We start from the raw sequence: 27,513 nt of genomic DNA, 5'->3' as shown, positions 1-27,513 counted from the left end.
GGATGAATATCAAGTTCCATTTTGTCACTTGTAAAGGGAAAAGTGGGGACTATATTTACATTAAAGAATTTATTTTTCTTAATAATAAAAACGTTCTACAATATTTTTTTATTACAATTTAACTTTGCGTTTTCAACATCTTTTATGTATCATATAACCGTATAATATAACCAAGGAAAAAATATGCGTGACTATGAATATTTCATACCATAAGTAGACCATCTCAGATGCAAAGTTATCGTCACCCACCCTTTCTTTAGATAAATATTACATCATATTATTATGTACGTTTAATAAAATCTGTACAAAACGTATACAGATTTTTTCCAATTTGTAAATTGCTATCATCGGTTCGCTGTTACACCCAGTCTGTCTCTGTCGACGCACACCCTAGAGGGTAACGACCTAATAGTCTCTTTCATTTTTAGGTAGATAAACGAAATTGAACCCATTTGTATCTAGGACTATCAGTAAAGCTTTACACCGTATATAATACTTTAAATCAGTGTTACTACTCTTAGACTAATTTATACAGCCCATTAATAATTATACACACCCTGTTTATAAGTTTTAAGTATTATAACTAAGAAAACGCTGGTTTTCTATATATATTACATATTTATCGAAATAATTTATATTTTTATTGCGACTATTGTTTTGGAATGGACGGAAATTTTTAAACACTCTTAAACTTTCACACAATATCTCAGTCCTAATTTTTAGTATTTACATGACATATTTCTACCATGTATATTCGTATATATTTATATACGCCCAAATGCAAACAAACTAATAATGTTATACTTATTAGGACATATTTTTTCCTAATTCAAATAGAATCTTAGGGTTAAGAATTACTTATTGCTAAACTTGTATATGTAATAATATTTAATAATACCTTTGCAAAAAAATTTATTAGTAACGTAAATAATGTACATGAAATATGTGTAAATATTTCAATGTTTCCTCTACAGGTTTTTTAAACCAATTTCAATAAGAAATTTCCCAAATCGACTGTATGTATTTTGTAGGTGTAGGTTACACCTACAAATACATATAGATATCTTTATGAATGTTTATGAAAGTTTAATCTAAAGAATTGACTTTGTTGACCCCATATTAATTTCATGGAATCTGAAGACTGTGTTTAATTATTGACTTACATTTGTCTAATGTATTATACACTAGTTGTTGCCTGCTATTTCCTTTGTGTATCATCTAGATGGCGTATCAAAATAAAACTTTCATCAGGTTTTAAATTAGACCTTCAAGAATATTGTGAAAATAGCTTCCAATTCGGCTCAAATACACAGACAGACAAACAAAAATTCAAAAAAATATTATTATGGCTTCTATTGATCTTAATAAAACCTCTCCTATCTATGGACAACGTCAAGTTACAATTTTTTATAATTTGGCCAATGAATTTGTTGTATTTTTATATTGCTGTCGTTGGCTATACCGTACTTTGTGCGTCATACACAGACAGCGCGCCGCACCTTGTGTATGCATAGTGCCATAGTGCGGTGGTAGCGATGGCGGCGTGCGTTGTGCGCACCACACGGCTGGCTAGTTTGAGGTTCGCTATGTACAATTTGTATACATGTGATGTGACGAACGTTCGGCCTTCATGCTTAGTGGGCGGATGACCGTCGAGCGCGTGGATCAGTCTACCGACTTTCACCTACAAGTGTGTTTTCATCAAAACAAAACTTCGTTTCAATACCGCTGCTAAATTATTTGTTTTAACTCATATATTGCATTTTTATAACTTAACCGCGATATGTGTTTTGTGATTGCAAGTTGTTGACACTTAATTAATGATCATCCATCTGTTTGTGCATGTTTAATTAAATGGTTCTATAATAGGTATGAAAATATTACTTGAAACAAAGATATAAATGGCTTTGGAGAAAATAGATACTTAGGTAATTAGGTACTTTTAAAATATTACCGCTAATGTGCAAAAAAATATAAACCAATTAGTATCAAAATGTTGATTATTTTGTTATTTAATCTAGAATGTACAAATTATATTTCCTGCAGATGCCCTGTATAAAGATATATAACAGATATCTTTATACAGGTATATGTTATGTAAATACGTGTATATGAATTTTATAAAAATTAAATTTATAAAATTCATATATATTGTCCGAATTCTAGTGTATTAGAAAGTGCGATTTATTTAAGGCCTATATCAACTTAAAACTCGTTAGTTAGGATTCAATATAATCAAGTTTCATTCCATTACAGTCATTTTGTGCATACTTTGGGTCCAGTGCAAGTAACTAATGATTAAAATCTTATTAGAACCTAATAAAGGTAAACCTTATAGTAACAAGTATATTTGTTACCATATTACAAAATAGACTATACAGGGTGTCCCAGAAGTCGACGTCAAGTCGGAATCGTGTAACAGGCTAAATTAGGAATCATAATCAGCAACCTGCTGCTCGCGAGTCACATGCGGCTCTTTGGATGTGAAGCTGCGGCTCTTTAGTTCCATACACAAATATTGTTTAATTTATATAAAAAAAAGAAGTCGTTCTGAATAGTTTAACGAGGATTAGGTAACAAACTTTATTTATACAAGTAAGTTCTATTTATAGTTGGCAAGAAAAATTTTTGTGGCTCTTTAAAAACTTTAAAATTTAATAAGATGTAGTTTATTACTCTTCCGACTTGAAAAGTTGCCAACTCCTGGACTAAGTCATAATAGTTATCAGAAATATAAAAAAAATCTAAATTACATATTTTATAAATTATAGACGAAAAAGAAAAAATCGAGTAAATCTACATACAACCTGTGACGATATTTACACTCTTGTACAAATATGAACTTATATAATTTTATTCTGTATTGTAATCCCGAATACAGAATCGTCAGGCAGGCGGTCGGTCGTAAAACTATAAGCCAAATCCATTTGTAATATGGATAAAACCATATTACGTCGACCTCAAATAATAATTGGGATAAGGGTAGGAAGATGATGATGATCATGATAATTGTAATCCTGAATACTTCTTTAAACTCTGCCCTAAAATTTGAAGTCAACTGCTCTAGCTCAGAAGTAAAGATCACCTTTTGTCCAACCAAAGATTCAAAATGAATAATTGTTCCTGTTTTGACTGCCCGAAAAAAATGTACTGGGCAAGTTTAGCAAATAACTTTAAATCTTGACGCATTTAATAAGGATGCCAAAATGGTATGACACTTGCTAATTTATTTCGTAAATTGCGGGTATTTTATTAATTTTATTTTTTCCAATAAAAACCTGATTTGTACAAATTATTCCTACTTAAAAATGATTCATATGTACCAGCGGCTTTTCTCAAGGCCGTAAATTTTAAAATTTCAATTAAAGTGAGACGAACGATGTCATTTTAGGAAGTGCGAGCGAAACAGATAGTGACGCTAACGTGATAGGGATGGAGAGAGTCATTTTACAAAATGTGAGAGATACAGATAGTGTTGCTAGTTATTTGCTGTTGCGCACACAATATAGATCTATACGTCAGTACGTTATATATCAGTATCTATATATCAGTACGTTACTCTTCTTCGTTTTCTGAACATCTTTCTGTATTCGTTCATGTTGATTTCGTACTTACTACTTTTGCTTCATTTATTGGTCTCGATTGCTTGTGATTTAGATTCGGATTGTTTAGTTTCTTTGACGATCAATGCTCTGTGATTGTGTAGTGCCACCTTGCCTGCGTATACCACTCAAGAATGCGCCTCATATACGGAGAATGTAGATGCAATGCGAGCGCTACTAGCGTTACTAGTGAGCTAGACTTTATTGTGAAGATTCCCAAATACAGCTCGTTATACGAATCAGAGGGTCGGCTGCCAAGCCAAACACAACGTGAAGGAAGATATTCCTTTCTTTATCAGGATATAGTACTAGAAGCTGTTGAAGAAGATTCGAGTGCCTGCTTCAGTACGTGCAATAGTGCAATTGTATACAAGAATACCTAAAAATACAGCGCATCGAATTTGCAAAAAAATTTACTCCACGCGTACTACGTACAAAGTCTGCTACCCCGGAACTATCAATTCCAGGTTCTTTTTTTGTCGAACAATATTACCAAGATACCGGGAAGATTCGCAATTCTTTGAGAAAATTTTATGGTCCGATCAATCGACTTCTAAAAAGATGGTTACATGAACCTGCGTAACTTACACGAATGGCATGTAAAAAATCCAAAATTGATGACACAACATAGATTACAGTATTGGTTTAAAATGAACATGTGAACCAGAATATTCAATAAAAAAAGTAACTGGTCCTTTTGACGTTAAATGGTGAACTTGAATTTTTTACAAAGTGATTTATCAAATCTATTGGAAGACATACCACTAAATATTTACAGGGACATGTAGTTCCAGCACGACGGCTGTCTAGCACACTATGCCATCACAGTAAGAGAATGCTTTGATGATGAATACCCGGGCAGATGGTTAAGATGGTCTGGTATAATCTCGTGGCCAACCCGTTCACCAGACTATTAGATTTTTTTTTTCTGTGAACCGATAAAAGAAAATGTTAATTTAAAGCCAATTGAAAGTTTAACTGAGCTACGATAAAGATTAACGGAAGCAGCTGAATTTGTTAACAGCGGAAGATTCGCTTGTTAGTAAACCCGATTTTTTTAAAAAAGTTGTCGAACTTGTCATTTAGGAAGACAAATTGAACATCTGTTGTCATCCAAATAATTTATGTTAAACAATAGCTGTGCGTTTAATAAATCTAAGTATTCAAATTATTAACGTTTAATTCAGTAGCGTCAATATCTTTCTGGCTTACATTTCCTAAAATGACATTGTCCTTCTCATTCCAACTGGAAATTTAAAAGTTACCGCCTTGAGGAAAGCTACGGGTACATTTGAATCATTTTTAAATAAGTAAGAAAAATATGTCCGAAACTTGTTTTTACTAAAGAACAAGTCTGCATTATATGAAATAAATTACCAAATGTCATACTAATTTAGAATCCTTGTTAAATGTACTAACTTTTAAAGTTACTCACCGAACTTGACTAGTACATTTTTTAGTATGGTCAGTTAAAACTGGGTAATCATTTGAATTTTTGGTTGAGCAAAAAATCACAAACTATAGCAGTTGACTTTAAATTTTAGGCCAGAATTTAAAGAAGAAGTATGCGCGGATTATAAAACAATATACAAATATTAATAAAGTTCGTATCTGTAGTAACAGGAGTGAAAAACTGTCCTGTGACAGTGTAGATTTTTTTAAATGTCTATAGTTTTTAAAATATGTAACATAGATTTTTTATTTTTCTCATAACGATTATAATTTACCCTATTATTTCTAACTCGATATCTGCGGTGCTTTACCAGCATATTTAAAGGCCACTTTGGCTGACTATATCAATCGGCAAAACACAATAGTTATATCAACACACACTTTATCTGTAAGCAATGTAAATTATATTCATATGAAGACTAAATAAATTAACTTACATGACATCTTACAGTAATAGTGCCGTATGGTATATAGATGTGACAATATTGCTTATATACCTTTATCTTTAATATGACTACAATTTCCAAACCTAAATAAACTGAATATATCACTTACCAAATGAAAAAAAAAAAATGTAGTATTGTTTATTGTCCGTCAATACTAAAGCTTGTTAAGGAACAATAAATAGTACCTAGTTCTACAAAATGGATAGTAGTAGGTATGTTGGGTACACTACTTCTTTTCTTTAAAAGCTAATATAAATGTTATTTAATGATATATACATATATCATATTTATATATGAACACTATGGGTAAAGCGATAACTTCAATAAAATGACACAAGGAAATTATAAACTTGGTGATGTGTGGAGCTGATGGCGTGACTACGCGTGTCTGGTACAGAGAGCAGCACGCAGAGAAGAGGGAGTGTCCTATATGGCAGAACCTGGGTCACCTGAGTCATGAAGGTGGATGCCGAAGCGAGAGACACACCAGCCGGGATCGTCGGGACCCCAAGATCATCGATCGCTAGTAATACAGAATCGGCTATCTCATCTCTGGACGGTTTGTTGGTTTCAAAATAACTGTCACTAACGCACGTGTACATATCATGCTTGCATCGTTATACATTGGTGAAGTCTGCGTACATTCATACTAACATAATCTAACCAAACTTACAGCTTCACATTAGCGCCGTAATGTGCCCAACTCGCTGCTTCTATTCTCCATTAGTGACACTAAACGTATTACTATTATGACTAAACTCATATTTTAAGCGGTATGTTATAATGTTTAGTGAATTGTTTACTTATTAATATTGTTCACTAAATTGAATTTTTACTAAGAAAGTATATTAAGAATAATAAACCTTAACACGTTCTATGCCGAGAAAAAAAAGCAGTTTCCTGTCCAGGCCGTGTCGATCAGCACTGACCGCGTTGGCAGAAAACGTATTAAACTTTTAGCCAAAATAGTATTAAAAGTTCTAAATATGTCTCGATTTCCCATTATGACGATTACAGCCAGAGCACATTACATGGACATGTTAGTCACGAATCAGATGAGAATAGATGAACGGATCTAATTTTTATGTATGTACTCCTTAATTATATCTTTATAGGTCACTTCATACTACTCGTAAATACATCTTAAGTACAAAAAATATGCACCTGAAGGTTCAACTCAACTGATATGCCGGTATTCATAATTATTTTTATTTCTAATATAACAGCGAATTTTTTATGTTTTGAAAAATAAATAATTTTACACCCTTTTGAATTGTTACAATTCATTTATTTATTATTTATTGGGTTATTTATTAGAAAAAAAAAATATCGGGTACAAAAAACGGACTTTTTATAATTAGTAATTACTTACTAGCTTTTTACCCGCTACTTCGTACGCGTAATTTCAAAGATAAAAAACCAATGAAATAGACCACTTTTATATGGTGTATCAAGTTAAAACATACGAGTATACCAGATTTTAACTTAGACCTTCACGAATACAACTCTGATAACTGCAACCAATTTTGTGTAGCTGCTTTTGTGTGATGCTGAAACATACATACAGACTGACAGACAAACAACATTTTAAATAATTAAAGGTCGTGTTCCACAAAAAAAACCGACTTCATTTGTGACCAACCCAGTTATTTTAATTTAAAAACTAAAATACTTTACCGATATTTATAAAATTTGTATTCGACCAATTTTCTGTGTGTATCAGAGTATCTTTTCAAATAAAAAAAATCTAAATCGATTTAGAACAGACGTACTTATGTATGAGGTAACAAATAAAAAAAATAGAACCGAATTAGGAACCTCCTTCTTTTTGATGTCGGTAAAAAATTATTGTTTCGGCCTTAAATAAGACAAACAGCTTAAGACCCCTCATACATTTTTATATAATTGTCTCCAATGTAAAGACATCGTGTAATTACAATTGTATTATATCAGTAAGATTCTTAATAAATAAATAAATAAATACACGTAATTATTCGATAATGTCGTTTAAAATAATAATATTAATAAATGATTAATTAAATGAAATGATAGATTATTATCTCATCATTTAAAATCTATTCAATTTGGTTTGTTACTGCATGAATCATAACCGTACAACGATCCTGATAGCCTCAAATATCTTCAGGATTATATTAATGCTGTTCAGCACTACAAAAAGCTGACGCTTATCGGTTAGAGTATTTTTTATGTAGGAATATGTTGCTCTTTTCGAATTTTGAATCGATTTAGATGATTTCTTTTATAGTTCGTAGTGTTTACTCCTATATTAAACTCAGTTTTTTTGTAGATCAAAACTATGAACTATTAGACAGAATCTGAAAACTACTATGCTGACTAAGATTCGCTTTTAATTTCAACATTTTGGTATCCTATTCCAGAACTCATAGCGGTCTGATCTCTGTAAAAGTAAAGATTATATAACTTAATTACAGCAATAGCCTTTTAATATTTTTGTAGTATCTGAAACTGTTTAGGTAGCACGTAATAATACTAGGTTTAGGTACATCAGATGTAGACCATTGTCTCCAACACCAGTCCACTGCGAAGAAATTAAATTTATTGTATATCTAATATATTATTATATTATCTAATATGTTAGTTATAATTAAATTTGATATTTCACTATTATTTTCGTATTAATTATGGAAGGAATGTGTCTTAATTTTGATCCTATAGGTGTTAAGTACTAACAATTTTTATTAAGTTATAGCCAGGATCAAGTTGAATTGTAATATTTTTTTTTAATAATATTTAATGGGTTAATTAACAAATAATTAAACATGTTTTAAAGACTGTTGGAGGTATAAAAAGGGGGACTTCCATGCAAAGCGTCTAATCTATGAATGAAAAGAGCTGTAATTTGCAATATTTTAGTCACAGCTAGGCTTGGAAGTCCAACTTACGGAAGCAGTAGTTTAATGGTTAAGAGCAGTGTTTATATGTTACTCACCAGCTATGCCGAGGATATGATGCAGCTACAGATTAAAATTTTAATAATTTTTATTACTACAAAATTATTTGTTCATATATTAAGTAGACGTATAGAAATTAGCATAAATAATTAAATTTATTTCTAACAAATACTAACATTAGTTAATTATTATCTGATCTGATCCCTACAATATCTTACTATTAACATTTGATGATCTGCAAATTGTGACCTTTTCAATGACCAACATGAACAACTTATTATTCATGTTCTTCCTTTAACGTCTTTATAGCGATTTTCGGTGGAGTTTATATTATTTTTTAATATCTGAAATCTACATACACGAAGAGCAATTTTATTTACAGTGGTATTTACTAATAACGTGCTTATCATTATCGTTTTCTTATCCTCTATGACCACTGCAAATATTTTTGTTTCGTATTCATAACTTTACTACTGAAATAAAGTTCCATATACGAATGTCTAATTTATCTGTGTAAATATCTTTGTTGTTATTTCATGTTGTGTAAATATATATATTAGAATATTTGACTTATAATATTTATTGGATAATATAAATGTCAATATTTATACATATAGTAATATTGAAAAATATACACACATCGTAATTATTTTATGGTTTTATGGTTCCAATTATTCCCAAATCTGTGTTTTAATAAAAAAACGAACAGATAGATGGTACTTATAAACGAACTCATCACGTTCATTTTTTAGGGTAATAACAAAAATCTTTTCAATAATAAATTTATATAAGTATGTTTTAATACTTATATCGGTTAAATTACCACTTAGTGTAATTGTTAACTGTCAAAATTATTTAGATTTGATGTACTCAAAGTATGTGTACTCAAATGTAGTGGAGGAATTATTCTATGACACCATTTCTCTTTTTCTTAACCTAATATTTTAAATTAATAATTTATAGACCATCTTAAACAAAATTTTTAATACTTTTTTAGAAATTTAGTTAATATTGTCCTTAGAGTAAAGATTTCACTGTTATATCATATTTTAATTTTAGAGATAACTTCAGAGAAATGATGCCTTAGATTCAGTTAAATTTAAATTGGTATTGTTTTGATACACATTAGAGTTCCAATGTGTATGAAAATAATCCACTCCTAACGTGTCCATAAAAATATCTAATAAATCTAGATCTTTGCAATAAATTCAATATGTGTTTATTTATTTTTTAATAATAGGGATAGACAGAACTAAGTAACAAAGATGAATGCTACTAGTTAAAATAGCTTTATCAGTAAGGTGATACATTTTTTTAAATCTATAAAATTTTTAAAATATTTATTATATTCATTACAAATAAACGCCGTAATATGTTAATACACCTATATACGAATCATAACCTGGAAACTACAAACAATATTATTAACTTCATTTAATTTAGCACAGTGTTTATTGTCTGTACGCAGTTATTATCTATAATTAATAGTAGTCACGCGAATGCTAATTAACTTGTTGCCTTCATAGCTCAATGATAATAAATATTGTACAGTTTCTACTATTCGGACTTTCAAAATCTATGATTAAATTATAAAATAATAATAAAATTCCCATTTATTAAAAATAACCTTTCTATATATTAGCAAAACTTGAAGCGAGTAATGAAAACTGAACTCGAATCAAATTAAGTAAATTTGGTAAGTACAAAAACTTTTAGAATTTTGGTACTTATATAAATAAATGTATTAAATACTAGCGGATCCAACATACGTTGCTCGGAACTCTATCGCAGTACCACCTGTCGGGTATAATTGCGAATCATACAAAATATTATCATTAATAAAAGTCCAGCAGTTTAGTACGAGTTAAGTGACATACGTACAGAAGAATTATACACATTTATAAAAATGATACAACATAGTCATGACGGTTAAGTCACCGATAAGTATATACAAATAGTTGAAATAACCCAAAAAATTGTTTATTAAACGTTTTTATTGATATGTTTCATAACGTATTAAAATCTAATTAACCTCTTAAGATGGATGATTTATATCTCTGGGATATATGAAATGAAAACTCAATAATCGAAATCAATAAAAGATTAAAAGTTATAGGGTTGATTTGTATTTTATTTAGGATAACATTAAAAACGCGAATTATAAAATGTTATTACTAAGACTATGTTTCAAATATATCCTATTATTTAAGCCTACTTTAACGAAAAATGCGCGAAATAAATTTATGTATGTATGTATGAAAAAACTAAATACCATAAAATTTTATAAAAAAAATTTCAATACAAGTCGATAAACATTAAAATGATGAGAATTCGCCCAAGTCATTTGTAAACTATTTAAATTATAAAATATTAATACCTATCTACTTTTGTAAAATGTTACAATTGCAAATAATTAAGGGTTTATATTCAATTGTAAACTTGTAATAAATTCTGATTTCACAACACATATCTCCAAAATGCGTTATCAAAATCTAGAAATTTGTATGTAGGTACTTAATACTTTATTTTATTGTAATTTTTACACAAATGTTTATTCCGCACGCAGACTGCCGCGTGCAAGATAGTGATATAATATCGACGCCCGAGCGGGCTCTGCTCGCCAAGCTGGAAGAGGAAAACCGTAGGATCGAAGCGGACGCGAAAAGCGCCTCGCTGACCAACGTGCACAGCCGCAAGAATTCAGACACTTCGCAAATATCACTCGCCTCCGGTGAGTACAAGATATTATCAACTATGATACTGTGAGATATGGCAATGAAATAAATAGGATACATAGTCACACTATACTCCTTAGGAATGGCAACCCATTAGGAGTACTGTAAGCATTACAGTATTTTCTTCCTATTCACTCCTGTGATGTCTACATTGCTTTTCATGTCTAAAAGCGATGGTCACCACTTCTTATCTGGGAGCCGTCAGCTTGTTTGCCATTCTAGGCATCATAAAACATCGACTACCGGTGAATTTATGTATCTTACCTAAAGCTGATCGTACGCAATATATGCACACTTGACAATTCTGCTTTCACAAGTGTGTCCTTATCACATGTTTTGGGTATCTAAAATGGCCACTTGGTTATTCATATTTGAAATTGACAATGGCTATTTAGATTCCATTCGCCTTTAAGGGTTTACTCTCAAACACGCTTCGGTCTAGTTATACATGATGTACGTCTACGTAAGCAACCTCTCTCACGTACACCGAAGTGTGTATGACCGCTATGTAGGATTTATATTATAAAACATTTGCATTGTAATTGACGTCGGCTAGAAGGAACTGTTCATGTGTTACTTGACGGTCTACGAGGTCCAGCGCATTTACAACAATATGTGCACAGTTTTTTCTGACAGACACCTAAAATTTCAATAATCATACAATATGTAGCCGGTTATAATTACTTTAAATAAAAATAATTTACTGCGTTAGCAAATTGCATCCTTATATTATTAACATTATTTATCATAATTATCATTATAATAGTTTGAAACTTTAATTCCATTTTGTTTATTATAAAAATATAATATATATACTTATTCTTAAATAGCACATTCGTAACTATGTAAATAACTATTGATGATTTGAATAAATAATTGAATTTTCTCAATTTAACGTAATGTTGATGATATTTGATATCATATCCATTGTTAGTCAAATACATTAATACGAGATATATCTCTTCGTCCTCTTCATTACTGAAGGTCGTGTCCTTGAAAGGTGTCCGTTGCCCTTCTTATGATGTTATTCCATTTTGCACGGTCTTCAGCTTCTCGCAGCATTAATACATAGTACTCGTATATTATAGTATATTATAAAATATTTTAAATCTAATTCTTATATAACTTTTTGCATAATTAACTGTTATTTCTAACTTTTTAGGCACCTTCATATTCGATTATATATTTATCACTATATAGAATGAAGGGTACATACGTCATAAATATTGATGTCTCACTACTAATCATAAACAATAAATGTGATTTAAATAAGCATAATGAAATTCAGCGTTCGTTATGATTAAAGAAAATTTACATTGCAATGTCACCCTACCTAATCCGAATAAAATAGCACGTGTACGCTAAGTTGTAGATTTTTTTCATTTTATCAATATAAAATATTCATCCAAAAATTGCTATAATCTACTGAAGTTTTGCTCTAAGTTGGATTGGATTTAATTTTTCTCAGTAACGAAAACAATAACCGAAGCAGTAGTCCATTTTACAAATGCCTGTCCAGTATTACGTTCCTCATGTATTTTATTTCAACGACTATCACAGATACTCACGTTTAATTTTACCACTTCAAGACATTAAAGTCATTGAATACAAGAACTTGATGTTAAATATTAAATTCTCGTACATTATAAAAGATGCTCAAAGCATAAAAACCAAGTGAAGGCGCTAGGCTCGAAACCTACTTACGCTTCTTCGTTTGGCTGTAATCTGTATTACTCAATGCCTCAATTACCACACAATAATTACGTCGTGAGTACTTTCTACTCAAGACTTCCTAAACAAAAGTAGCGCTATAATACAGATTAATAACAGTACCGGTGACACCAACTTATACGAGTACTTATCTTTATCTCTTATCACCAAAATGTCAAATATTTATAGGTATAACGCATTTTAGTCGCACATAATATCAGTGTTAGAAGATGTAATGGATGAATCAAATAATATCTCGTACAATAAAAATTTGTTAGAGTTTTACCTCTCGATCGTTTTGGAAAACCTTTCTTTAAGTATGTACTATTTTATGTATATATTGGACAAGAATTAACTCGAATACTTAGTTATTATCGCGTGCATTGGTTTTAGTTATTGTTCTTCAATAATTTAAACTATATTACATTGTAAACGTGTAATACACAGTACAATTATTTCTCACTTGATATTGGTTCATATTGAGCAATATATTATAGGTTAGATATATAATGTAGGTAATACCTACATCTTGATTACTTAAAATTAATGGAAATCTATCGTCGCTGGTTTAAAATTTTATACCTTTTTTTTTATATAATCATAAACATTTCAATAATTGATTTGTACATGTTTGTATTATATTACCAACAGTATAGTAGTATCAAATTTTAACTAAGTCCTACCAGATACCTTTTAAAAAAAGGTAACTTTTTTATTTTATGCCTGCTGATAAAGTACATAAGTATATTATAACAATGGTGCACTCGGTTAATATAATTACAGTATACATTCTCAATTAGGTATTATGACTCTGCTCACCATTTCCTATTTATGTATTTCCTCTGCTTACAAACGGCCGCTATTTAGTAAAATACTGTTAGCAAATACAAGTACCTTCGCATCCACAATCAAAAAAGGTACAATAATAAAACCATAAAATAGGTTCTTTAGTTTAAAAAATTATATCCTGAAGATCGTATAGTCTCTATGCAAAATTACCCGTATACGTATAGTTAAGAATTATAATATTTATAAATATTATACACACAGCAACAAGTTCGAGCCATGAAGCGGACTCACGTATCAGTGGCAGCAGTAATGGTGAGGAAGACTTGTGGACCCTGTGGGGTCGTATCGTCAGTAACTGGGAGACGGAGTGGAAGCGGCGGAATCAATTTGTTAGAGATCTCGTCCGCCAGGGTGTGCCCCATCACTTCAGGGGAATTGTTTGGCAGTTACTGGCCGGGGTCGATACCTCACCAGAGAAAAAGCTCTACGCCTCTTACATCAAGGTGAACGAACATAAATTATTTAAATTATATATCCATACTTGTGTATTAATAGGTATACCTTCTCTTATTTATATAGACTTCCTATTATTTTCATCTGTAGATATGTAAATACCACAATTTATTTATTAAACTCCTAAGAAATATTTTTATTACTATTTTCAAGGCCATATACCAATATACTTTAGATAAATTATAAATTCGATATATTCAACAGTTTTCTATTTTTTTTTTATTTGTTCATCACCAAATTTAAATCTGTTTATTATTTTACAGGCGAAATCAGCTTGTGAGAAGGTGATTCGGCGAGATATTGCACGCACGTATCCTGAGCATGATTTTTTTAAAGAAAAAGACGGACTTGGCCAAGAATCGCTGTTCAATGTAATGAAGGCCTATTCTCTACACGATAGAGAAGTTGGATACTGCCAAGGCTCAGGGTTTATAGTTGGTCTACTTTTAATGCAGGTGACTTACATTTATCAAAATACTGTATCGTTACTATATTAGATTCGCTTTAGATATCAGGTATCATATCTAAATCGAATCTAATGAAGCGTAGCAATCGAATATAGCATTACACAGGTTTAGCATGAATTTCTATATATTTCTCTCTACTTTTTCTAACGATTATATGCCTAATACTTGGGTATTAATAATATCGTATCCTTTATATTTTTAATAAATTATCTTTTTAGATGCCCGAAGAAGAAGCCTTCGCTGTTCTAGTTAAGATAATGCAACAGCACCGCATGCGCGACATGTTCAAACCAAGTATGGCAGAACTTGGCTTGTGTATGTTCCAGCTTGAGAATTTAGTGCAAGAATTATTACCAGATTTGCATGTACATTTCCAATCACAGGTAAAATACTTAAAGCAATCAATTTTATATTGCTATTCACATTATATGCAGTCATATCAACAGAGATCACATAATTTTCAATTGTTATGTTAACTTGCAGTGGTTTACAGGACCAATTTACATAGCTCCTGTTTATAGATTCTAGAATAATAAGAAATATTAATAACTTAATATAAATATATGGCAATCTTTGTTTGCTTAACGGTGATTCGTTAAATAACTTTGTTGCCAAATACATATTTTAGTTCCCAAATAAAGAATAGCCCACGCAAACAATAGAACCAGGCCATTCTAAAGTTTTTAAGTATATTACTCACTGTGTACAAGGTCAAATACAATTTATTATTTACATTATAATAAAACTTTAAAAAAAGACGTTACAACATCTAGAAATTTTATAGTATTACTTTATAGTGAGTTTAAATGATTTCAAAAAGGAAAACATTTTTATTCGATTATATTTTTATATGCATATTATTACGTATTTAATTTATATTTAATTTCAATAAATAATCTACCATATCTAAAGTTATTATTTTATCATTGCAGAGTTTCAGTACTTCAATATACGCTAGTAGCTGGTTCTTGACTTTATTTACTACCACGTTATCGTTACCTCTCGCTTGCCGCATCATGGACGTATTTTTGTCGGAGGGAATAGAAATCGTATTCAAAGTAGCACTCGCTATGCTTACACTGGGAAAAAACGACCTACTCTCGCTAGATATGGAGAGTATCCTCAAGGTAAACCATAACAATCTTATCTTTGCTAGGGTTCCTTATATTATCTTTTACAGTGTTAGAAATCCTAAGATTATCGTCAAATATTAGTTTAATAAATGACGTGCATTATTAAATTTCACGTGATATTATAACACAAATATCTTAAAAAATATTTAATGGAATCCATATTATATTTTCTAGTCTTTTACTAGATAGTTTTTAGTAACTACTATTAAACAAGTATAATAAAAACTACTCCATGCCTTTTCTTAAAAAAAAATCTTTTTATATCTATTGTTTCTTTCTCTTCTTATTAGAACATAGTTTGTTTGTTTTTTCTATACTTATATAAATGTTTTATATTTACATCAAAAAAGGTCATGTATGGAACCCGAAAAATATTATTAACTAACTCTTATCTCAAAAATAAATTAATCAGCTACGTTAAGTGATAACGTTTGTAGCTAATAAATAACTTATTGTAAAACGTGATTCATATTGAAAATTGTATTAATGTATTACATTATTGCAGTATATTCAAAAGGAATTGCCAGCAAAAGCAGAAGCGGATCAAGACGCGTTCATGAATTTAGCTTATAGCATCAAAGTTAATCCAAAGAAAATGAAAAAACTTGAAAAGGAATACACAGTGATCAAAACCAAGGAACAGGGTGATATTGCTGTATTGAGAGTGAGTACCTATATTTTTAGTATATTTTTTACTTAAATTTGTATTGTATAATTTTCATTATTATTAGAAATGACGTGCAATTTAATATATCAACACACTATGTTGTATATCCAGCAAAGTATAGCATAGTGAAGTCATTAGTGGTTCCAGAGGGAGACTTTGTACAAAAGTCGATTGCTTAGGTACCTCTGTCCCATTCGTGTTCCTACTGTGAAGCAGTTGTTTGCATGGCTGTGTTTCGGTTTGAAGGGTGGGATATGGCGTAAATTTACAGGGTACAGAGGAATAACACCTGAGTCCTCAGGAATGGCAACGCATGGAGGGTATCATGGGCGAAACTTTATACTCTATTATGTCCATGGTACTGCTCATGTCTATACGCGACGGTTACCACTGTCCATCAGATGGGCCGTCAGCTTATTTGCCATTCTAAATTGTATAAATAAAAATAACATCTCAGTAATGTTTTCATCTACAACCAGATTATAGTACAGTACTCTTAGTATCTCTACGATTATTGACGAATAAATAATTCGTATGCAGAATCGAATTGAATTTTAAATGCAAAAGTTTAAGAATGTCATAACTACAATATTACTATTAGTTATAATACATATTTCTCTTTTTCATGTAGTTTATAAATAATTCAGGATTATTATATTAATGAATATCCTAATGGTACAGTGTCTTCGACAAGAGAATCGTCTCCTTAAACAGCGAGTGGAACTACTTGAAAAAGAGAGCTCAGCTTTGGCAGAACGATTGGTTAGAGGGCAGGTCGATCGTGCAGAGGGGGAAGAAGAAACATTTGCACTAGCCCGAGAGGTGCAAGCCCTCAGGAGGGCCAATGTGGATGCCCAACAACGATTAGCTGTTGCACAAGACGAAATACGCTCTCTAGAGATGACCATTGCCGAAGTACGTAATATGCTTATTTGTCTATATACCATACATTGTCATTATTATAAAAAATAAATTTATCAACGACCATTGTAAAGCGAAAGTGATCTCGTTCCATTGTGTAAATGAAAATCCATATTAAGTTTTCAGCCAAGCCAACTAAGAACCCGATTTTAATAAAATTGTATGGTATTTATTCGTAGTCGTAATGTAACAGGTGCGATAAATGGCCAGACTGGAAGGCAAAAGCAACAAAACTGTCATTTCGTGTTTTAATACCATAAACCAGTAACGAATTAACTTCTGTTGACGTAAAAATAATAAATACTGATGACTTTCAGAATAACTCGAGGCAGTCGTCATTAGAAGGCACCGAAGGTGGAAGCAGTGCTAAGGGCGAAGAACTAGCCAGGTGCCTACAAAGGGAACTGGTTAGAGCCCGCCTTCATGCCGCAGAGCGAGAGGCGGCAGAACGCGAACTCACAGCCAGGATCGCGGAGCTAGAGAGCGAGAATAAGAGCTTACGACGGCAACGAGTCGACAATAATGTTGCTCATTTGCAAGTAAGCTTGTTTTAAATGTTGTTAGATTAACATTTAACCGTATCTTTTTTTATATGCCTTAAAATGGCAAATGAGCTGATGACTGACCTAATGACTAGTGGTAACCATAGCTATAATACATATAATGGGTCAAGATGTCGACCCATCACAGGTTATACAGCGTATCCCTTGTGTTGCTAATCCTCAGGATAGTTTTGACAATTAAAAAAATATACCGAACATGAAACTGTACTAATTTTGTCAAGTAATCAAAAATTCGAATTTAGAATTTTTATGTTGCAAAGTCTTAAATTATCTTTTTACAAAACATGGATATCAATGAAAAATAAAATTCTTTTAAATAGAGGAAACGATAGTAATACAAAGAATTAAAACTCTATGCTATGAGTTAGTAAATTCATAAAAGATAGTTTTCAGCAATAATCCCATTGTATCGTTACATTTATCAATTGTCTTGCTTATTCCCTATATTGGATAATGCAAGTAAAGTATACTCATTCATTCATTCACTAATTTATAATTATTAATTTCACCTTTATTTAGTATATATTTATATAACAAAACATCTGAATTTATCAATTGTTTCTAGGATGAACTCATCGCTGTCAAACTCCGAGAAGCTGAAGCGAATCTCTCGTTAAAGGAACTCCGTCAACGCGTCACAGAATTATCTGAAGCATGGCAGAGACATCTTCAAGTTAGTAAATACAAACTATTCTTGTAACTAACATGGTGCATTTAATACAAAGATAATCTGTTATTAGTAATTTAATAGATGTTAATCTGTACAACGCTAAAATAGAATCATTAGTAGTACTTTAAATACTGCTAGCCGCAGTATAAATTGTTATTATCCTCCATTATTTCAGTACCAATTTGAATAAAAACTATTTTATTATATATATGAACATAGGAACACAGGCAAGAGGCTCCTCCACCTCCCGTACAATCCAATGTAGTGTCCGATATCATGGCAACTCCAAAAAAACTATTGAGAGCCTGGGAAGGCCGCTCTGCAGACATGCAAAAATTGGATGAAGAACTTATGACAACCAAAATGAGGGAAGTGGAAGCACTGACAGAATTGAAGGAATTGAGACTTAAGGTACTCGTTTTTATTGGTTTTGACATTTTATATCTTTAAAAATAGCTTTTAGTTTCGAAGGTTTAACTTAGTTATATTTCTAAGTTCAATATATTTCAAGTATTGCAATGGTAAACAAGCTGGTAACTCACTTGATAGAAAAAGATTAATACCAGATTAATGTTTTTTTTTTTTTCTAAATTAGCTTAGTCTTGATTATATCGAATATGGTTAGAGATGTCATGCATTAATAACAATGAAGTTCTCATAGCATAAGTTATATCCGGCAAACGTACAATTTTGGACAGAGATATTGAAATTTTTTTCGACAATACCTATAAAAAAGATAAATAAGGATTAATATTTCAGGTAATGGAACTAGAAACCCAAGTTCAAGTCTCAACAAATCAACTTAGACGGCAAGACGAGGAGGCCCGGCTACTGCGTGAAAATCTAGACGCCGCCCTACAACGCGAAAGAGTATTACAAACGCGCCAGAGGGAGTTCCAGCACAAATATACTGATCTGGAAAGCAAGGTATCGTCCAGATTACATTTAATACTCATTTTGTAAAGGATTACATCATTATAAACAGATATTTATGTTATAATCTTACATAATTAATTATGTAATTGTCATTTTTAAAAAAGTTACCCGTAGTTTTATTAGCCCCTTAAATTATAAGATAAAATACTTCATATTTTAATTTAACAACACATGGTCTACCTGTGTACCAAATGTCATTGAAATTCATTAAACCGTTATGTATTGATTAATAAAAATTTAAAAATCTTTACAAACATTCTCGTTTAAAAAAATATTTATATTCCTATTTTTTGCAGGCGAAATATGATTCCATGCAGGCAAATATAAAAAATATGGAAGACGCGCAGAGAATAGCTGAACTCGAGACCGAGGTTTCCGAATATAAATTAAAGGTACAGTTCACCTACATTTTATTATTTTCTTTTAGCAAATTATTAATTTAAATTAATTGGAAAGAGGTGAAAAGTGAATAAATTGAGCAATTTTTAACAGCTTTATATACTATCTATATTCTAAAACTTAAATGAAACTGCTGTTATATTTCATGAATATTCAAAGCATGCATATACATTCAGAGTTCTTCATAGTGCTTAAATATAATTACTGTATTCACAAAATTAAATATTGTTTTTCATATTGTACTTAACACCATAAATTTCAATAAATTGTATCTTTCAAATTTAGAACGAAGTAATGGCAACTGAAGGAGAGCTACGTAACAACATGGACGATTCTGACAGAGTACGTGAACTACAGGAACAGGTTGCCGAACTCAAAGCCGAGGTATGTAAATAATAATACTAGATGAAATTGAAGTTCATTACGGGTGTTTAAAATGAAATTAAATAATTTAAAATGCCAGTGACATATACATTAATATGTTACCACAAAAATTACGCAAGTCGAATATTGTTATACTACAATAAAGTTGATGTTACCTAAACAAGACAATACACAGTAAAAACGAAAAATCAAGCCACAGCTACTACTCTACAATATTATGTTCGCATAACCTATACCTTGAACTGGCAATGGTGGTGTTACATTTGTTACATGATTTTAGTTAGGATGATATTAAACTTAAATACATTCTTAATTTTAAATACCGCTAATGGCTTCAATATTTACCTCTACACTATTTTACATGTATCTCACTTTACGTTAGTATTATGTGTTAGGTTACAAAAGTTTGTATGTTTTAATACATTTTCACGTATAAAAAATAAAAGTTAATTGATGTGCATATTCTTATGTATAATAATTATAAATTAACGTATGAACGCTGGCAACTCGCGCCTTAGTGCTTTGCTTTACTAACTTCCTACAACATAACATACGCTTTGTCACAAAAACATGTAAATATTTTATTTCCAGTTTGTGCACTACTAATAGTAACTGGGATATCATATATTGCGTGTTATATGTCACCTCGTTATAGGCCACGGTGTTCCGATCGCTGGCTAAAAACGCTTCACGTCATTGTAAACATTATGCTTTGTTTGTTGGAAATCACTTATACGAATGGTAATCTATAAAATTATATTTCAATGGCGTCTCTCATTAAAGATATCTTTCATTTGAAGCAACTACAATAAAAATCTTGTTTTTAATTGTATAAAAATATCTTAAACTAGCAAAAAGTCTGCACATTTTTATCTACTCGATTATGAATAATACGTTTACGAAACCATTACTAATTATAATATTGTACTTACTATGATATGCTTACATAGATGTATCTGATAAATCTGTTTGGCACTGCACAGTTTCCGACACCAATCACCACACCGGACACTGAGCCCTGGAAATGGGTCGAGTAAGTTCTGTATATCCATCCATCCAATCAGTTGTCGCGTGCTAACCTGCAATTCTATTTTATTACAATATTTTTACGACATTCTTCAATATCTAATAATCAAATAAATAATCTTTGCTGAATAAAAATAGGTTAATTGCTTATAACATGAATCTAATTGACAAGATGGAATTAACAGGTTAACACAATGAATTAGGGAGATTATTGACTTGCATTTACGTTTGTGTATGTGTAAAAATTATATAATTATGTGTAAAATTGTTAATAAGCTTATAATTATAAAATTCCAAAATATATGTCAGAGTATGTTTACTATTGTTATATTTGTGCTAGTTTCTACTGTATAAAATATACAAAATATAGAACTTTACATTTTAGCTATATTTATTTGTAGCACATTACGCAACGCACGTTTGTAGTAGAACATATTTTTATGATGTGTATCTTGTGCTTTATATAACGTGTAACCAGTGCAAAAAATAACAGTAATGAGAAAAGAACACATGTTAAAGGAACATTCGAAATTCAACTTACATGTGAGATATACACGCATATTGATTACGTAGCTTACGTATTTTCATAAATCAAACTTGATATCCTAAATGAGTTTGTTTTTTATAATACAAATTACATTTTGATTTCCTTAAAAAATATTTTGACTTAAAAGTTAATTATTAATTTATTATTTAGTCGTAGCAGTTTTTGAGAAATTTCGATATTACGATTACACGTTGTATTTTAGAATAGTGTTAATAAATATTGCATGTCTGTAATAATATTTTGCCTTTTTGTGTTGTGATTTGCAAAATTATGATTTACTAAACACAAAATTACATAATATCAATTAATTCTACAACCAAATATGTTGCTTTGCTATTTGAAATTGCGTGATTTTTTTTTTCGCAATACTTTTATTTGTCCTATTTTATTTCCTTTCCCTAAAATTTTAACCAGAACATTGCATACAACATGAGGTCAATTCGGTTTAACTATTTTAAGTGATGCACTTGCCGACGTACAGCATTTTATTTTTATTTGTCGCTCTCTTAATATTGACCTAACTCTAAATTGATGAAAAGTTAAAGTGAAACCCACCAACTCATTAGAAAACCTATTGAAGTAGGGTTTCAAATATAATGAAGATTATTGAATTAAAACCACTTAGATTACTGATATTGTGAATAATAAAATGTTTTTGTCCTGTCAATTTTATTAATGAATTATTATCACACAACTATTATACTGAATTCACGTAGTATAATTATTATTTATACCTATAATGATTTCATTCCTACTAGCTACCATTTTAAGACAATTGTATATAAAACAGTATACAATTGTCGCTTTCTATATTAGGGACTCCTCATTTTAATCGTTACTTTGAGACCACAGGCATAGATTTATATACATTGTATATAAAATCCCAAACAATGTTATTTTTTGATAATAAATAAGTTTAAAATGATCTACTTCAACTTCAAATAAATTTTGATCTGCAGTTCCTACATAAAATTAATTAAAAAAAAATTATAAGATTAAATCAGCATTATCGATAGTATTTTTAAGATTTGATATTAATAAACAGCTTTTGTAACGTCACGCTTGGCAAAAAATGTAGTAGTTGCACGCTTAGTTTTCATACAGATTACGGTACTTGGATCGTCTGGCACGTTATATCTATTTACATGGAATGGGGTACTCCATGATCGCGATTCTCTAACAAGAGGGACCTAGCGACAAGAATAAATTCCTATTAACACTCAATATAACATTGTAGTAGGTATAAAAATAGACTGTAAATTAGTATTACCTATCGCTGTGGGTAGAGGTCATATGCATGACGTAATTTCCTTATGCGTCATTTTGTAGTTGATACTTTCCTTTCTGTATTTCATGTACAGTTTTACTTCTGATCTTTGATGGTGTGACAAATAAAATGTATGTTCACTAATCTTATAATATCTGTAGGTCATGAGGCTAGAAGCGTGGAGAGCGCGTGCGCTGGGCCACACAGAGCTCAGTCACGCCATCTCAGTTGAGGAAGATCTAGAAGAGGATGACAAATTAAAACTTACACTACGCCGAGAGTCGTCTGCATCATTGGACTTTACAGTTACATCACGGAAGACTACGTAGCAAATACCCATTAATGGTCAATGGCGATCAGTTATAATTCGTCTTCTTACTTACAGTACCGTTTTTTATATCAGCATAAAATGTAATTATTAATATGGTCAATTTGTAAGTACATCATATTATACAGATTAAGTCACATTTATTCTCATAAATTTCAGTTTTCTTTTTATTTTTCAACTACTGCCTGCTTATGAAATTACTAAATTACATTTTATTTGTTCACCTATGAATTTAAGCCAAATTATAATCCACAATAACATTTTACACTATGCCCTAATTTTATATACATACATACAGCTACTAGTAATATGATTAGTTATTTATTTATTCTTGAATCATTTCATTTTGTAATTCATGATATTTTCATTGATCATTATAACTCATGTGTATTATATCAAAAGTGCAGTACATTTGACGGTGGTTTAATAGTTCCGTTCATAATAGGGATGTAACATACAGGACAGAGACAGTATTAGAATCCTGCATTCTTACAATTTTCTTAACAGATTTCTTTCAACCATATATATCCACTAAAATGCATAATCTATATCTTATAATAAATCTGTAGAGAAGTCAGTTCTGTACATGAAATATAATTTCCAAAATAACTATTAGTGATCGATACTGATGCCAAAAATGCAATCAGTAAAATTTTTGTCTGTATGTTCGTTATAGAAACAAAAACTACTAGACGGATTTTGACGAAACTTGGTACAATTATTCTTCATACTCCTGGGCAGGTTATAGTATTCTTTTTAGTAGTTATAGTGTTTTATAGTATACTTTTCATTACGCTACGATTAATAGGAGCAGAGCAGTGAAGGGGAATGTTAATAATGTCCACCCGTGCGACGCCGGGACGGGCCGCTAGTAAGAAATAAAAACCGTCTCCTGGTCAGTATCATCGTACAACATCGTAACGCTTATGAATTTGACCTACCTTTTATTGTCAACTATTGCTAGGTCAAAGTCATACATATTCATTTCAGTTAGTCATATGTTAATACCGCGATTTTTACTATCATCTGCCGCCGCTTGGTTGAAATTATACACAAATGATGATTATTTTAGTTTCTCTTCATTTAGTTCTTGATTGCCTCTCATAGTATTGTAACTCAGGCTGAAATTTTTTATAGATGACAATGAAATGGTAACCCCGTCCTCGCTAACGGTATTCGTTGGCTATTTGTCACCTACCACCCTTCACTGGTGTTCCAGTGAAGGGTGAAAGATGAGATGAAAAGGCAGTTCAGTTAGCTAATCGGGAAGAATACCCGCAGTTAGCCACCAAGAATTCAGCACCATGGTTTCCAGAGAAGAACACTTGAAGATCGACCTGACAGGGTATATTGGTAGCAATGGAACTTAAAGTCCACGTTACTAATAATCGTTCAGGAAGAGTTATTATTGTAGGTATTAGGTTAATTTTATATTTATTTATAAATATCTGTGTCTATTTATAGTGTCATACATTTCAATTCAAATGGGCATAGTGTAATAATCTAATAATCAATACAACTGTTTTTTTTTTTTTACAACACAAGGGGCAAACGAGCATGCGACTCACCTGGTGGTAAGTAATTACCGCCGCCCATGGTCACCCACAACACCCACGGCATTGTAGGTGTGCTGCCGGCCTTTTAAAAAGGAATATGCACTTTTCTTGAAGGTTATGTTGTCGTACACCTAAAGCCGATTTCATGATACAAGATTTGTATTTGAAAGCGTGAATTATCTATGAATGCGAAACAGGAATCAATTTAGGAAATTTCAAACAATAATGTAACGTAACATTCTTTGTAGGCGTGGGTATATTGGTACCACTCCGATATCTGTATATTGGACTATATGTTTCTCTGGGCGTTGATAGCTAAGTAGGTACTATTCATTTCTATTGGGTTATTCATTGCGATATTATTGAATAACTGATATTTAATATATCCGTTACTGCACCAATATATAACTACAATACATAGATATTGCTATATATTAGCCACCCCTAATTCTTAGTGGAACAAACAAACCTTTTCCTCCCGATTAAGCTGGGCTGCTATAGATCGCTTACATTTAGTGGTATACAGCCGCCTGTTTTTTTCTAACATACTAACTGTAACATTTATGTATGAGTTAGTAAATACGACATATACTACTGAATATTCACATTTCTATTCTTTAAATATAGATGTAGCTAATTTACATTTTTACATTTGACTCGTAAAATAGTAGTAGGTGCTATTAAATGACGACATTACCATTTGTAGGAATACTTTGTGTGAAAACTTAAAGGTATTTTCATGCCTTCATAAAACATAATCTCACACATGCATTCCATCAATATGTGAAGTCAAATTGTCATATTTTGTTTACTATAAACTTCATATGTAGTTCAAACTATAAACTGACATAGATGAAAATATTCCAACGTTATAACTCATGATGCCAATTATTACATCGATGCACTGTAGAGAATATCTTTTATATGATCGTAGTTTAATATAATACAGGTAGAATTAAATCTAATGTAGTTCATACTTTTAATATTGGTCAATACGTAGAAATTAATATCTGTATAGATGGTAGACATGAAATGTTTCGCAAAATATATACTTAATGCAAATATTTGTTTTTAAAACTTACCTACTTTGATCTCAGTGTTGATTACTTTTCGCAATCATTATTATTTGTTTGTGAAAGCAACGAGATACGAAGCTCGTTACATCTTAACATTTGTTAGTATTATTTACATTGACTATCCTAAATTCATTTCAAAAGAAACATTCCATTTTGAATTTGTATTACTAATTTAGACATATATTTTAATACATAAAATGACATTACGATAGAAAGCTAAATTAATATTTTCTTAAATAACATTCCTTTTATTTTCTTTCCAATTATTTACCAAAATTATATATCTTCACAGCACTACAGACTTCAGCGGCTTATTTGCTACATTCTAAAATTTAATATATTTTATTTGTTGATGCAGGGATTGATTCGTGATGGCAATGTTGTGCGTACTTATTTAATTAACGCTTGTATTATTAGTAATTTTAAGATAAAATATTTTATAAATTAATTTATTTTATGTAAAATACTCACGTCATCATTTTATAAAACTATACGAATGGCAGTAGAATACTTCGACCTTGTCCATTTAGTAATTATATTCATATCTCAAATATTAATGAATAAGTTGCTTGAATTGGCGTTTTGGTCTTATTGTGGCATCTAAATATATTATTAAAGCTAAATTATATAATGTGCACACCTTTTACAGATATTACGATTTCACTCATTAGATATATTAATTTTATTGCATTATAATTTGTAAATCATAGCAATAATGTAGATAACATTCTTTGGCAGCTATGCTACGTTATAATTTCTCATAATTTTGGCAGTATTGTTTTTATAACATTGCAACATTAGGAAGTAGTCATCGGTCTAGTAGTACTTCTACATTCTATTTAAGGTTGCCTTAGAGCAGATTAAGTGCGTCTCAGGCATACAGGGATTCAAATATGAAATTACCTATATTATTTTAAACCGATGAATGCGTCTTAATACCTATTTTATAAGTGTTATATTTCGAATTTCAAATAAATAGGTATATTTAGTAAAATCCGTATTATTTTCAAGTTTGTTTAAATGTTTGTACGTTATGAAAATTGTCATGTCAATTTTATTTTTGTTAATACTTTACGGTAAGTTTTAATATGTGCAATAATGCTTCAAAGTAGGTAATGTCATTTACCAATGACATAGCAGAATGTTTACAATATCATATTATTGTTTTTTTTTTTTAAATATATTTCATCTAATGTAATCGGATTTCGACAAATGTGGCTTAAAATAAAAAAAAATGTAAATTATATTACACATTTGCAATGAAATTGAACTAATTATTGTCGTTATTTTACTTGATCTGTTAAAAACTAATTACAGATTTTGTATGAAATTTTATGATACATATTTTTAGTAACGTGTTTTAAAGAGCAAACGTATAACATTATTCAAATTT

General features: G+C 30.7%; 1 protein-coding gene across 5 annotated transcripts in view; it reads left to right on the top strand.

Moving 5' to 3' along the window:
- Nucleotides 1-23,685, top strand: part of LOC113519895 (ecotropic viral integration site 5 ortholog) — a 33,731-nt gene extending 10,046 nt beyond the window's left edge. Inside the window, exons 3-18 of one of the 5 annotated variants that reach the window (XM_026905147.3) lie at nucleotides 5,898-6,059; nucleotides 11,000-11,164; nucleotides 13,929-14,170; nucleotides 14,444-14,635; nucleotides 14,866-15,030; nucleotides 15,580-15,774; nucleotides 16,286-16,444; nucleotides 17,129-17,362; nucleotides 17,686-17,907; nucleotides 18,497-18,604; nucleotides 18,821-19,012; nucleotides 19,361-19,528; nucleotides 19,834-19,929; nucleotides 20,222-20,320; nucleotides 21,304-21,353; nucleotides 23,322-23,461. In XM_026905147.3, the coding sequence (XP_026760948.1) occupies nucleotides 5,957-6,059; nucleotides 11,000-11,164; nucleotides 13,929-14,170; nucleotides 14,444-14,635; nucleotides 14,866-15,030; nucleotides 15,580-15,774; nucleotides 16,286-16,444; nucleotides 17,129-17,362; nucleotides 17,686-17,907; nucleotides 18,497-18,604; nucleotides 18,821-19,012; nucleotides 19,361-19,528; nucleotides 19,834-19,929; nucleotides 20,222-20,320; nucleotides 21,304-21,353; nucleotides 23,322-23,328 (2,397 nt within the window). In that variant the 5' untranslated portion in view covers nucleotides 5,898-5,956 and the 3' untranslated portion in view covers nucleotides 23,329-23,461. Of the gene's footprint in view, nucleotides 1-5,897; nucleotides 6,060-10,999; nucleotides 11,165-13,067; nucleotides 13,196-13,928; nucleotides 14,171-14,443; nucleotides 14,636-14,865; nucleotides 15,031-15,579; nucleotides 15,775-16,285; nucleotides 16,445-17,128; nucleotides 17,363-17,685; nucleotides 17,908-18,496; nucleotides 18,605-18,820; nucleotides 19,013-19,360; nucleotides 19,529-19,833; nucleotides 19,930-20,221; nucleotides 20,321-21,303; nucleotides 21,354-23,321 lie in introns of those variants that run through there. The other 4 variants (XM_031911321.2, XM_026905117.3, XM_026905140.3 and 1 more) reach the window with 4 other exon arrangements.
- The last annotated feature ends 3,828 nt before the right edge of the window (nucleotides 23,686-27,513 follow it).

This window comes from Galleria mellonella, unplaced genomic scaffold, assembly GCF_026898425.1.
Source record: "Galleria mellonella isolate WM207_F2 unplaced genomic scaffold, CSIRO_AGI_GalMel_v1 utg33, whole genome shotgun sequence".
In the NCBI taxonomy this organism is placed as follows: Eukaryota; Metazoa; Arthropoda; class Insecta; order Lepidoptera; family Pyralidae; genus Galleria; species Galleria mellonella.
Note: the sequence above shows the minus strand (reverse complement) of the source record. Positions and strands in the feature narration are given on the sequence as shown.